The sequence below is a fragment of the Hordeum vulgare genome, chromosome 7H (assembly GCF_904849725.1).
Source record: "Hordeum vulgare subsp. vulgare chromosome 7H, MorexV3_pseudomolecules_assembly, whole genome shotgun sequence".
Classification (NCBI taxonomy): domain Eukaryota; kingdom Viridiplantae; phylum Streptophyta; class Magnoliopsida; order Poales; family Poaceae; genus Hordeum; species Hordeum vulgare.
The window spans coordinates 613,972,082-613,986,350 of record NC_058524.1 but is presented as its reverse complement, the minus strand read 5'-3'; the positions used below and the strand labels follow the sequence as shown (position 1 = coordinate 613,986,350).

The following is a 14,269-nucleotide window of genomic DNA, read 5'->3' as shown; positions in this document are numbered from 1 at the left end:
GCTACTCATCAATACCCGTGTTTGTTCTTGAATAATTCCTTGTGATCAGGCTTGCTAATATATGCCGTGTATTTGGTTGCTTGGTACTCCCTCCGTTCCGCAATTTCACTAAGGATCTACATACGAAGCAAAATGATTGAATATATACTCTAAAGTATGTCTATATACATCCGTATGTAGTCCATTAGTGAAATCTCTACAAAAACTTATATTTAGGAACGGAGAGAGTAGTTGGTACTAGTTCCATTTACCGTTTATCCATGGACCTGGAAATGAGAAATTATTGTATCAACTCACTATATAATGGTCAAAGATAATGACTATTCAAAACCGATGCCTGCTTTCAAAACAAATGGGAGAAATAACGAAAAAATATGAATTCCCACAAGACGTTTGTAAATTCAGGACAAATATGCGAGAGAGCCCTAATGCTGGATAAACTAAGCAAGCAAAAAACATTTGTAAAATTCAGTAAAAAAAGACTGAAAGCTGATTTGTAAAAACATTTGTAAAGCTGATTTCCTCGAGAGAATAGGAAGAATGTGCAGGACCTGCACGCAAGACGGAAAGCTGATATTTATGTGACCCACATACCTCGTTTGTATGGCTGTATATTCCTGAAGCAGTATTTGCAAAACCAAAAAGGTATATTCCTGAAGCAAAACGATTTTTCCGTCCATTTTAATGAATGAATCTTGACAGGGACACGTCCATTTTAATGAATGAATCTTGACAGGGACACCGTGCGATTTTCCAGTTTTAGATGGTTTTTCTTTCTTCCGTGGGAAGAAACAGAAACCCGTTCACGTTCTGTTTCAAAAAAGTTTGTGTCGTAGTCTAATTGCCTGCCAGCTTCGTCCCGCAAGACTGAATACTGATTTTCTGGATAAAATAGGAAGAATGTGCAGGACCTGCACCCAAGACTGAAAGCTGATATTCATGTGACACATACCTCGTTCGTAGGTTGTATAGCCGTATATTCCTGAAGCAGTATTATCAAAACCAAAAAGGTATATTCCTGAAGCAAAACGATTTTCATGTTCATTTTAATGCATGAATCTTGTCAGGGACAGTGCAATTTTCTAGTTTTAGATAGTTTTCTTTGTTCTGTGGGAAGAAACAGAAACCCGTTCATGTTCTGTTTCAAAAAAAATTGTGTCATAGTCTAATTGCCTGTCCGCTTGGTCCTACCGTATCTTACGTGAGCAGGACTCGTTACTCCGATAGCCCTCATGTGTGTGCTTAGCACCGGTACCAACTCGCTGATCCCCACAATGAAACAGAAACGCCACACAGGCCCCCATTTAGCTTGAAGGATCTCTCAGCCCTGTCGTCTTCTTGGCCCTTCTCCTCGTCGGCGGCCGTCAAGCTCGTGTGCGCTCACGACATGCCGCCGCCGCTGATGTTAGTCCACAGTAACATCATTTTCAAGCACATCCTAGAACCAGCCCAATCCACGCGTCCGAAAGAAGTCAGCAACACCACGCCATCGGGCAGTCAGATCGTGTGACGGGCGCCGGCGGAGGGGACCCTACGGCGGCGCCATCGGCAAACGTCGTGGACGGTCGAAAGGCAGCTGGTATCGGAGTTGGAGCGGGCCGCCAAGAAACCGCTGATTCTTTCGATCTCTGCTCGGATCGCATGGCTTTCATCGGCGATGTCGGGGAAAGGAAGGTTAGATCTGCAGCACACACTTATGAGCCCTCGCCGCTCGAAAGGGGACAGGTCGCTATGGGACGAGTTGCCTCGCAGTCACCGGGCACGAACGTCGGTGATGGGGCAAACTATGGAGAAGACGCTGCGGCGGAGGTAAAAGGAAGTCCGGCATGAGCAGCCAGGTGATACTCGGTGCGTCGGTTAAAATGGGACAACTTGTTTCCGGAGGTGTCCCTGCGGTGGCGCCATCGGAAAACGTCGTGGACGGTCGAAAGTCAGCTGGTATCGGAGTCGGAGCGGGCCGCCAAGAAACCGCTGATTCTTTCGATCTCTGCTCGGATCGCATAGCTTTCATCGGCGATGTCGGGGAAAGGAAGGTTAGATCTGCAGCACACACTTATGAGCCCTCGTCGCTCGAAAGGGGACAAGTCGCTATGGGACGAGTTGCCTCGCCGTCACCGAGCACGAACATCGGTGATGGGGCGAACTATGGAGAAGACGCTGCGGCGGAGGGGAAAGGAAGTCCGGCATGAGCAGCCAGGTGATACTCGTCGGGCCGGTTAAAATGGGACAACTTGTTTCCGGAGGTGTCCCTGCGGCGGCGCCGTCGGAAAACGTCGTGGACGGTCGAAAGTCAGCTGGTATCGGAGTCGGAGCGGGCCGCCAAGAAACCGCTGATTCTTTCGATCTCTGCTCGGATCGCATGGCTTTCATCGTCGATGTCGGGGAAAGGAAGGTTAGAGCTGCAGCTACGTCTATATAACAGTTATGAAAAACACCCTGGGTTTTTTTCATCAAGGAAAAACCTTTCGTTTTCCTTCAACAAACCCGTGAAGTGTAGCTACGTCTATATAACAGTTAGGCCCGCTCGTCAGAAATCAGTATAAAGAGGAAACAAATATGCAAACGTTACAATAGGGATTCGAACTAGCGACCTCAACCTACAAAGCAACTTGTGCTAGGCTCACCTAAAAGTCTCGCTCGACTTCCAACTTCCAAGCTTAGTTTCAAAACCGAACCGGGCAGCCGGTCGGAATAGAAAAAACCAAAACCTACGCCCCGTCCCATTTTTTAAGCTAAAGAGACAGACTTGCAATCAGATCCGAGAAAACCATGTAAACCGATGGATTTTTTGCATGAACTAGAGCTATAAAACCGACGGTTGAACCGGTGTCACACATAAAAATAGAAAAATAACCTGCGACAAAAGGGAATCAAACCTAGGATCCTAGATATAGGTGTGTGCAAGTTGCACATTTAACCCATAAGCATCTTGACTAGCTAACTTTCTTGCCAAATTAAAGTAAATGGTTGTATTTTTCATCTATTTTGTATGCCACTAGTACACAAAATGCAATATTAATGGCATGAAAAACCAGACATTGAACGTGAACCAGCGGTCCAACCGATAAAAACCTGAACAGTCGGTCTCATCGGTTCGGTTTTTTATACTATGCTTCCTAGTAAGATAACTAAATTTAATGGAAATTCCTATTTGCCGCTCGTTGTGGCAAGTAGTCGAGGCTACTCACAAGGGCAGATCGACGAGCTTTCGGGTGGCCTGGCCCATTCAAACATTTGAGCAATTCCCCGTTTTGCGAATCTTCTAGGTGGTTCCCAGCCGGTTTTTCCAGGTTTGGAAACTTGTAGGAGGTTCCTAACCGGTTTTTCTATTTCGCCTTTTCCCCTTTTTTTTTCTTTTTTTTCCATTTTAATGTTTTTTATTTTATTTTCTTTCCTCTTTTGTTTTTTATTTTCCACTTTTTTGTTAGAAAATTTTAAATAACTATTTAGAATTTTATAACATGTTATTTCTTTAAATTTTATTCCCAATTTAAAAAATGTTTTCATTTTCAATTTGTGTTCAACTTTCAGAAAATGTTAGTGTTGTAAAACCTATTTCTTTAATTTAAAAAAATGTTTTTGTTTTCAATTTTTTTCATAATTTCAAAAAATGTTCATGTTAAAAATATATTCAATAATTTCAAGAAAATGTTCTCGTTTACAAATTTTGTTATGTTCATGTTTTCAAAAGAACTAACTTATACAAGTGGGCCTTGGCGACTGCAGTCCATTGAACCCATATGTGCGTGCTTGTTTATAGGCAGGGTAGAAATCCAGTTTGATCCGAAAGTGAGACTAGGTGTGGTGGCTAGCCTATAGGACAAGAAGGGAACATGACGTGTGAATGGGTACCCGGACCCATTGGGTGCGGGTAGAGCTCAACCAAACCTGCACCCGTGTCCTCAAATTTTAACCACACCCGTGTCCTCAAATTTTAACCACACCCGCACCCGCACCCGCACCCGCGTCTGGGTACAAATTTATACCATACCCGCACCCATGTGGGTATTAAAAACCCATGGGTAAACCCACCAAAAAAACTCAACATGATATACTATGATGTATATGAAAATAACAACACTATGTAATTCGAAAATAACATTAATGCGGAGGCTGCAACCCAACTTAAGGTGCATAGAAGCATACCAAATATATATAGTTCTAACTTCGGCCAATACATGTGCAAAACAATCACATGGCATGCCAGAATTAACTTCAGAAGTCCGCAATTTAACGATTACAATTTACAATAAAGGTTCATATGACAGGAACTATAAGATATAACTAAGTCTATCACACATTAATAAATTGCTTCAATTCTCCATGCCGCTCGTCGGAATCGACAGGGCGGTGAGGTGAGGTCATGACTTGTGAGGAGGAGATTGAGGAGACGGTGAGGTGAGGAGAAGATGATATGGGAGGAAGAAAAGGCAGGGCGCGACGTAGGGCGGTGATTGAGGAGATCGAGAGACGGGAGAGGAAACGAGGGCGTGGGAATCGAGAAGTCCAGCCTCCAGCGTTAATTACGACTACAAGTGATACGAGGAGGCTGGAGGCGGCGCGTGGCTGCGTCTCCGTGGACTAATAGATTTATTTGAGACTTTTTTTTTCAGAATTACCTTGGTTCACAAACCGGGTATGTGGGTATGCGGGTATGGGTTTTGATGTACCATGCCCGCACCCGCAATACCCAACGGGTGCATACTTTTTATCATTTATTTACCCATGGGTGAAGATTTTTTCCCCATACCCTCACCCTAATGGGTAAATACCCGCTGGGTATGCGGGTAATGGGTACCCATTACCATCAGGACGTGTGATCAACCCTGTGCACGGCAATATTTTGCGGCCCAATTTCCTCTTTGGAAGCCCTGATGGGTGGGGCCCAATTGTCATCGTGACGTTTTATTGTTTTTTCTAGGAAATTTTTGAGGGGCTTTTCATGAGAAACCTAAAATTACTGAGGGGTTTTCGCAAAAAAACCGTGGAGACGCCCTCACCCGGATCTTCCAGTCACTCACACTGGGTCTCATGCCATGCTGGCGCGTCTCATCATCACTCTATGCGTATTCAAAGGTGATTAGGACCATAGATGAATGCCCAAATCAAGTTTTCTCTCTGGTTCAATGTATGCCACAAGTTTTAGCATTAAACTGACTTTTCTCGTCAGTTTAGGCCCTGTTTGTTTCAGAAGTCCCGGGAATTTTTTTAGTCCTAACTTAAAAGTCCCTAGTCCCTACCCGTTTGTTTCCAGGGACTAAATAGGGACTAAAGGTCATTAAATGACATGTAAAAAGACCATGTTATCCTTAGTAATGTAGTAGTAGTTATTAAATAACATGCTAAAAGTAGGGGCATTGTTGGAAAAAGTGTCAAAAAAGTACCAAAAAGACCCTCCCACAGGGACTTCTCAAAATAGTCCCAAATACCCTCTTTTAGTCCCTAAAAGTCCCTCCTGTTTGTTTCACATGAGACTTTTTGGGACTTTTTTTAGTCCCTACACCAAAACGTGCCTGGAAACAAACACCCCCTTAGCCACATGTAGTCATGTCCCCTCACTGACCCCGGCCTCGTCGCAAAAGAAGGCTAGTCCACCCGCGCAGCCGGTAAGTTAAGTCTGGAGGCAAGGAGGGAAGCAGTCGCGCCCAAGGCCTCATTTGGTTAAGGGGGATTGGGGAGGTTTAGAGAGGAAAATCCCCGGAAGGGCCAGAAACCTCACAAATCCTCGGGCGTCCATTTGATAGGAGGGTTTGCTTAGCCCAATCCTCTCTGTTCCCCTTCAATCCCTTTCATCCATGTATTTCAAAACCCTCTTGAAAGGACTAGTGGAAGCAAAGGCCCGGGAATTTAAGAGGATTGGGTGGAAGAAAGGGATTCACCCAATCCCATGAAATCCCTCCCTCTCAAAACCTCCCAAGTCCCCCTTAACCAAACGAGGCCCAAAGGAGGTCGTCCACCGCACCCGCATCCTCATCGTCGACCTTGCTCACATGACATGTCGCCCAGGGCAACACCACTCATGGTTAGGTGTACCTAGAGGAGGAATCACTTCTCCGACAAGATCCATATACAGTGCCACTTCACCATCGATAGTAACCCTCTCTTCGTCAGGTCGGCCACCCTCTACACCACTGCCTTGTGACCATGCTGTTAACAGCAGCAACCTACCCTAACCTGGAGTATTTGATTTGGCAGATCCAAAACGGATTTGATTTTGTTGGATACGAGGTGTCCATGTCCTAGATCCAGAATTAATTTTGCATGTACACATCATTTCTGTAGAATCTCCTACTCTTGCTGACCCAATTAAATACAGCAGGTACCAACTAGATTTGGTCAGGTGACATGATATTTTTTTTGACGTACAAGACAGGAGCACTGCCGATAAAAGAGAACAAAGTGACCCTATTTATAAAGAAAACTACACCAAAAACCTTACAACACGCGATTGAAACAAAGAACAATCGTGCAACAACCCAACCCTTGCCGACATCAACAACTCAAACTCCACCACCAACAAGCCCACAAACCTGAAGAAGTATGAGGACTCTTCGGCGACAGGGTGACATGATATGACATGTGCCTTTAGAATAACATTTGTCAAATATCCATTGAGATTACCAATTTTGCTTAGGAATTTTTTGTTAATTGATAGACATTTAGGCACTTTTGTATGTTCATTATGATAATTTTTCTTAGGAGGTTTGGAATGGAAGTTCTGGAACTTGCAATATTCACTGTGTTCGTAATCGGAAAGTATATAGTCTACAATACTGTTCATGTTCATGGTGATACTGTATTGTAAATATTGTCACTTTGTTCATGTTCTTGGTGATTAAGTTTTATTTTTTACTCCTGGTGGTGGTTGTGCTCATCTAGTTGTGGTTGTTGCCCTCCTTCCCTCCGCAGCGTAGATCTTATCATTGAGCTCATCTTGGTTGCGTAGACCTTGTCGTCGAGCTCATCTTGATGGAGGCCATCGAGCTCATGTGGATTGTTGTTGTTTGTTTGCAATTTGGTATAAAAATCACACCTCCCTGATGTACCCTCTCACTCTCCTACCCATTGTGGGGGATTTTTGGCACATATTCGATCTAGATGCATGCGTATTACTGAGATCTTTTCATTATTCTGTTAGCATTTCAGTGTGCAACTCTATGGAATATTGTGATCATTTTGTTAGCACTACCGTGCACTGATTAGGTCGATTGTTGAGTTATTCCAGAATCTATGGTGCTCTTTTGCATTGAGTTCCTTTGTTTTGAAACTATCAGTTGTGTCTATGTTAAAAAATTCTGTCTCAAACAATGCACAAAATTGTAAACATTGATTTTGTCTTTTTTTAGCGAGAGCTCCTCTGATGTTATTTTTGGCTAAAATTTTGCAAGAAGCTCGAACATTTGATAAACTTTGATGTCTCAATTTTTCAGATTTTTTTGACTTTATTTGATCACAATTTTTCTATTTTTTTGGCACACTCAAGTGTAGTACACCCGAGAGTAGTAAATCTACTCTCTTAATCATTTCAGTTAATTATGACACAACTAATTTTAGATCCTCTAACTCATTTTATCTTGGGAAAATTTGACATCTATGATCTTACAATTTGTAATAATAATATCATAAAAAACAAAGTATCATTCTATATTTAAATATATACACATATAGCAATGGATTCAACATAAATCAAGAAAAAACTTCCCCTAAAAAAAAACTTCAGCCATCATGCATCGTATTTAGATTTTTTAACACAATACAGACGTAAATGTTCATATTCACACGCATACACTTACCTTTATGAACACACATATGCACATCTTATCTCTATGAGCACCTTCGAAAGACTAAGCCGACATGTCATTTTAAGATTTACAATGCCATCATAGGCGTCTCGTCATCGACGAGAACGTCTCCTTCCACTCAATGCACATCGTTGAAAATATTGAAATAAATACATAAATAATGCGAACACCAGAACTTGAATCTTGGTGGGTTAAAGATACCACTGCCCTTCTAACCATCCAAACATAAGTTGGTTAAACCTTAAAAAAACACATAAGTTGGTTCGCTTATTCAGTTTTTTTAAGGAGCCTCCTTTTACTCAATGCGCCTCTTCAGATGTAAAAAAACCACGCCGACTAGTGCGGTGAGAGCTCGTTCCTGCGGCCCGCCCGGCGCCAAAGCAATCTCGGCCTCATCCCGGAGGTGACCAGCATTTTTCCGCGCCGCGTCGCCCTTCTCCCCTACCATAAGCTCCCTCGCCAGCGCCGCCACCTCCTCCCGGTGGACAACCTCCCCGTCCTTACCGACGGGAGGCCTCTCCCAGAGCGCCATGCCCACCCGCTCCGACGACAGCATCACCGCGTTCAACCTCTGCTCGGCGTACAGCGGCCACGCCACCATCGGCACGCCGGCCGCCACGCTCTCCAGCGTGGAGTTCCATCCGCAGTGAGACATGAACCCTCCCACGGCGGCGTGGTTGAGGATCTCCACCTGCGGCGCCCACAGCGGCACAAGGAGCCCTCTGCCGTTCGTCCTCTCGACGAACCCTTCCGGCAGGTGCCTCAGCGGGTCGTCGTCGGCGGTGGCGGCAGTGCCGAGGTAGGCCGCGCTGCTGTCCTTGTCGTTGGGGTGGTGCACCACCCACAGGAACCTTTGCCCGCTCGCCTCCAGCCCAGCCGCCAGCTCGCCCGTCTGCTCCGTCGACAGCGTGCCGCCGCTGCCGAAGGACACGTACAAGACCGAGCCGTCCGGCTGGTTGTCCAGCCACCGTAAGCAGCTGTGCTTGACCATGACCTCGTCGGGGCACCGCCGCCGGGTGAACGGACCCACGGCATACGCCGGAGGGTACACACCCTTGTCGGAAAGCTCCTTGAAAGCCACCAGCGTGTCGTGCTCCAACGCGTCCATGGTGTTGACGATGAAGCCTTCGGCGAGGAGGTAGTTGAGCCCCAGGTCGATCATGATTTGGTACACGGGGTCGGAGCGGTTTTGGACGGGGTCGACGAGATCGGCGCCGTGCAGAGGCACGCACCCCGGGAGCAGCACGGGGTCCGGGAGGTCGCGGCACTCGCAGGTGGTGGTCCTGGCGAGCTCCGGCGTGTAGAGCAACGACAGCAGCGACATGAGGCTGGAGGTGAAGAAGACGTACCCAGGCAGGCCCATCTCCTTGCCGACGGCGAGCGCCGCGGGGCAGAGCATGTCGGTCAGGAAGGCGGTGATCCCCGCCGGGGAGGAGCCGAGGAGGGAGCGTAGAAGGTCGCGTAGCTGCGGCAGGGCGCGGTCGATGACGGTGAGGATGCGGGTCACCAGGTGGGCGTCGGCGGGGAGGTCGCTGAGGGACACCTCCGGGAGCGCTGCGACGGAGACGCCCGGCGGGAGCGAGGCGAGCGGCGAGGAGTGGCCGGGCGTGGAGAGGCTGGCGTACGTGACGATGGTGACGGTGAAGCCGTGGTGCACGGCGAGGCGCTTCGCCAGCTCGGACACTGGGACGACGTGGCCCGCGCCGGAGCTCGTGAGGATGACGACGTGTGGCGCCGCTGCCATGATGATGATGAGCAAACGCTAGCTAGTACTCGTACGTTCCTGCGATTATTCGGCAGCAACCGCACACATATAAGGTTGTACGTTCTTGCCACCACACGCGGTCTGACGTGACGCATACGTGAGCCGCCACCACAAAATGCATGGGGCTCCGGCCATCAACATCACAATCATGCCCATAAGACACAAGAGAAATAAGAAAAACAAGAAACGACTAAAAACCTTGCACGAATTTATTGCTTAATCCATAAAATATAGATTTTCAGGAAAAAAATCCCAGCATCTGACAAAACTTCCTTGCGATGGTGATGTTTTTGCGCCGTACCTTCTTGAAGGCATTGCTCGGAGTTTGCTCAGACTTTTATCTCAAGGGTGAAAACTTTCGATCCGGCATTCGATGGCTGGTTCCGGCGATGGTGACTGTCATGGGTATAAGTCTGACAGTAGATGTGTAGGGTACGAAAGGATGGGCAGAGCCTTAGCTATGACGAGGTTGTATGAGTTCAGGCCCCTCTGCGGTCGAGGTAATAGCCCTACGTCTCAGTGCTCTGGGAGCTTGTTGTCGAGTGGAATACGGAATACAGTGAATTGCTAACCCGTGCACCAGTGGAGGAGGGTGGCTTATATAGAGTGTGCTGCCCTCCACAACGGTTCGGTGCACAGGGATGGAGCAGTGGCGAATAAATGCCTATGTTACAGGTAACGTATGTCTTAAATGCTAATAAAGGCACATGGAAACGTATGACCGTTTCCCTCCACGGGGTTACGATGCACAGAGTGGAATCCAGTCGGTTAGTTTGATATACTCCGAATGCTCGTCTCCGACTGGATGGTCGAGGATCTGTTACCGACTGGATGATGGAAACTCCTTAGTTCAGTCGGAACTGACTAAGGGTCTTGTCCCTTATGAGGGGTAGTCCTTGGGTAGGACCTACAGGGCAGGCCTATGACCCTACCCTAGGACTATAACCCCATCATTAGTCCCCGAATGGATTGGGGTTGGAACGACGAAGCGATGCTTGAAGTTTGGATCCGACTGGTACGGATGTGACTTTGGCGTTGCTTGCCTCGATCCATTTTATCTTTTCTGACCAACGATTCGAGTGGAAGTATTTGTGAAAAAAATTGTCGGAAACCGAGTGCTTCCGTGGTATCTTCTGACATGACCAGTCAACTGACAGCGGCGGATTTTCCGGATCCTTAAATTTCGGTTACCGCGCGCTCAGCGGGGATGACGACATCGCGCTCGAGTAGTGTCTGACGCCTCGATTCCCGTGCCTTCATCTTCTCCACTGATATCGCCGCGGCCGGTCGGGGGATAAGATTTCGGGGCCACTTGCGAGTGACCCAGTCGGAACCTTACATAAACCTCAGCGGCGAGGGTTTTTTCGTTACGCTCGCCGGATATCTTGCCTTTGCTCCGCTTCCCTCACTATCCTCCGCGCACCCCAAGCTTCTTCCTTCTCTTCTCCCTCGCGAATCCGCAGCTTCCGCCATGACAAAGGGGCAGACTAGCAAGCTAGAGGCGCGGAAGAAGAGAGGGAAGGCGGCGGCTCCTGCTCAGCGGAGGCAGCGAACGCTACCGGCGGGGTGGATCCAGGGGGACTTCCTCCCCTCCATGGTGATGGAGGAGGACCTGCTGGAGCTGGTGGAGCACGGGATGATCGCACACAAGTTGTGGAGGTTGCCGGCGGAGGGTGAGACCGAGCCGGCGCCTCGGGAGGGGGAGCGCGTCCTGCTGCTCAGCCACGTGCATCGAGGTTTCTCCCTGCCCCCACATCATTTCTTCAAAGGCATAATGGACCACTTCGGGGCGCAGCTCCACCACTTTCCCCCGAATGCCATAGCTCATCTCTCTGCTTTCGTAGTCTTGTGCGAGTGCTTCATCGGCTGTCCTCCCCATTAGGGGCTTTTCAAACATATCTTCTCTGCTAGATCCCAAACTATCAAACGACTTAATCAGTCGGATGATAAGACTCACCTTCTCCAGCTCTGCGGAGGCTTAGGCTTCCAAAAGAAGAGCAAAAGTAGTTATCCCGCTCTTCAGCTGAGTGAATCGGTTAGGAACTGGCAGTCGACATGGTTCTACTGTCAGGACGTTGCTTGTCCAAATGCCACGACAAGGTTGCCTCCTTTTAGCTTAGATCGACCAGCTCCGCCTAAGCAGCTCGTGCTCACGAAGGCGGAGAAGATCCATATCCAGCCTCTGGTCGACGCACTCGTAGATGTCGTCAGAAAGGGAGTCACTGGCATAGATTTGCTGGAGGTTTTCCTCGGCCGGCGCATCCAACCACTGCAGGCCCGAGACCACGCCATGTGGCACTACACGGGGCCCGAAGACTCCACTCGGACCAACGTCGAGTGCGTGACCGGGGAGACGGTGGCGTCGTGGGTGCTCCAGATCACAGGCGCCTGCGAGAACCCCAGAGGGTCTCGGCGAGTGAAGGCTTTCTGCGCGGGCAACCCTCCTTCGAACGAGGTGAGTACAACTTGTCGAGTGCACATAACTGTCTTAGATTTATCGTTTCTTGAATCACTGTCTGACGTCTGATGTCGCCGACTGTATTTTATGCAGAAGTGGACCAACTGGTTCTCTCCTGTCTCGAACGGGAACCCGGCCGAGGAGGAGGAGTAGGGCAGCCAGGAGGGCAGCGTGGAGAGCGTCGAGTACGTCTCCGACAGTGGGGAGACGGAGGAGGAGTCTGGGGAAGAGGAGGAGGAAGACGAAGAGCAGAACTCGCCACCCCCGCCGCCAGAGCTTCGAACCAAACGCCGACATGAACCTGCGGCTCCCTCGGCCCCTCCAGCATCCTCGAGTGCCCCGCCAACCGCTCCTACGGTTCCGAGTGCCCCGCTAACTGTTCACGTGGTTCCGAGTGCTCGGAGCATCAAGAGGACCAGGGACGCTGCTGCTGAGCCTGCGGGTCAGCCTTCCAAGGTGGCCAAACCGAGCGGATCTAAACCTCGGAAGGCTTTGCCGCGGATGAGGGTCATCGTTCCCGTCACCTCAACGTAAGTGCATTGTTCTTCTAACTTCTTCCGATATTCGATTGAACTCCTCTTTATTGATCGAATGAATTTCACTCGACAGAGTTGCAACCTCTGCCAACTCTCCGGCACGCCAGGGGGATGATCCCATGGACATGGACAATGTTGTCTCGTCCCAGCCAGGTGTGTAGCGATTCCGAGAGTTTACATTATTGCATCACGAATTCTGTCTTCGGTCTTGCCTTTTTTCCTGTGATCTCACGCCGTTCGGTCCGGTTTCCCTCAGGGGCGATTTATGTGGATGAGGGTGACCAGGGGAGGTCTGAGCGAGCTGCGGTGCCTGTCCTTGAGGCTGTTCCGCCAGTTGCTGCTCTCGCCGCGGACATGCCGCCGACTGAAACGACGCTGGTTGCTGCTGAATTGACTGGAGCGGGCCTTGGGATGCCCAAGGAGCCTCTAACGATGCCACGCCCGTCGACTGTCGAGTACAACGTCCAGTGCCTCCCGGAGGATCAGGTGGGAGCGGCCAAGGGGGCCATGGTGCAGGCGGAGCTGATGGCGGGAGAGGCCTAGAAGGCGTACGACTCCATCGCGTCCCTGTACCAGCGAAGCTTGGAACTGCGGGACGATATCCGAGTAAGTGGGCTAGTAAGTATTTACTTTTCTCTTGTAACCCAGTGGGTGTGCTCGGATATCGTATGATTTTTGCAATGGGTTCACTCTTAGTGAACCCAGTGGGTGTAGTCCCCGAGACTTCTGTCGAGTGATTGCACCGACAGTTGTCTTTATACACACTTTTTGTTGACTTGAGTGGATTAAAAATTAATCTGTTCGAATGCTAACAGATGGGGCACTCGGAGTGCACCTATTGGATGAGTCCCCGAGAGTAATTTTACTCAGGTCGGGTAGTAGTAGCCTCATAGGCTTAGGTGTTGTCATGTAGCTCAATAGGGCGGACCTGTTTGAGTTTCATGCTAGTGGGGTCACTCTTAGTGAACCCACTGGGTGTAGTCCTCGAGACCGCTGCCGACTGCTTGCGTCGGCAGGGGTCTGAAGAACTTAGATTTTTTTTATTGTTGGATTTGTCTGACCGTCTCTTGGCGCTGGCTGGCAGAAAACTTGCGAGATGGGGATAGCGTACGCGACTCTTAGGGCTGAAAAGGTTCAGTTTGCTGGTGAGCTGGATGCGGCAATAGTTGCAATGGCTGGTATGAAGGATGTTGTGGCGGAACGAGAAAAGTCCTTGGAGCAAGCCCATGAGGCAAACAAGGCATTGACTGCTGAAGTGGAGAGAATGAAGGCGCAAAGGACGGAGCTGATGGGACAAATGAAAGTGCTGAACAGGCGGTGTATAGCACAAGAAAAATATGTCAGTGACTGGGCCCGGAAGATGATAGCGCTTCTGGGTGGTAAGTTCTGTTTTTCCAAGTGCTTGTGGTATGTGCATTTCACTCGGCGCTTATTGTTTGCTCGTCCTGTCTTTGCAGATTTTTGCATGGACGCTGAGGCTGAAGCAGCTGACGTTGAGCGGTCGATTCTTGAGAACATTCCACTCGGCGAGGACGCCAATCGAGATCTGCTCCGAGCGCACATTCGCCTGGGAAAAGTTGGGCCTTCCATCGGTCGACTGAGAGAAGTCGTCGACCGGATCGACAAGGAGCTTTGGCCTGAAGACGAGTCTCGGCACGAGATGGAAGGCTTGATGACTCGGCTGGAGGAGGTCCCAAACCGAGTGCAG

At 49.0% G+C, this 14,269-nt stretch overlaps 1 protein-coding gene across 1 annotated transcript; it reads right to left on the bottom strand.

The window, feature by feature from the left end:
* Positions 1-7,704: 7,704 nt before the first annotated feature.
* LOC123408955 (hydroquinone glucosyltransferase-like) lies at positions 7,705-9,634 on the bottom strand. The gene has a single exon (XM_045101976.1). The coding sequence runs from the start codon at positions 9,544-9,546 to the stop codon at positions 8,098-8,100; it is 1,449 nt and encodes a 482-aa protein (XP_044957911.1). The 5' UTR covers positions 9,547-9,634; the 3' UTR covers positions 7,705-8,097.
* Between the last annotated feature and the right edge of the window lie 4,635 nt (positions 9,635-14,269).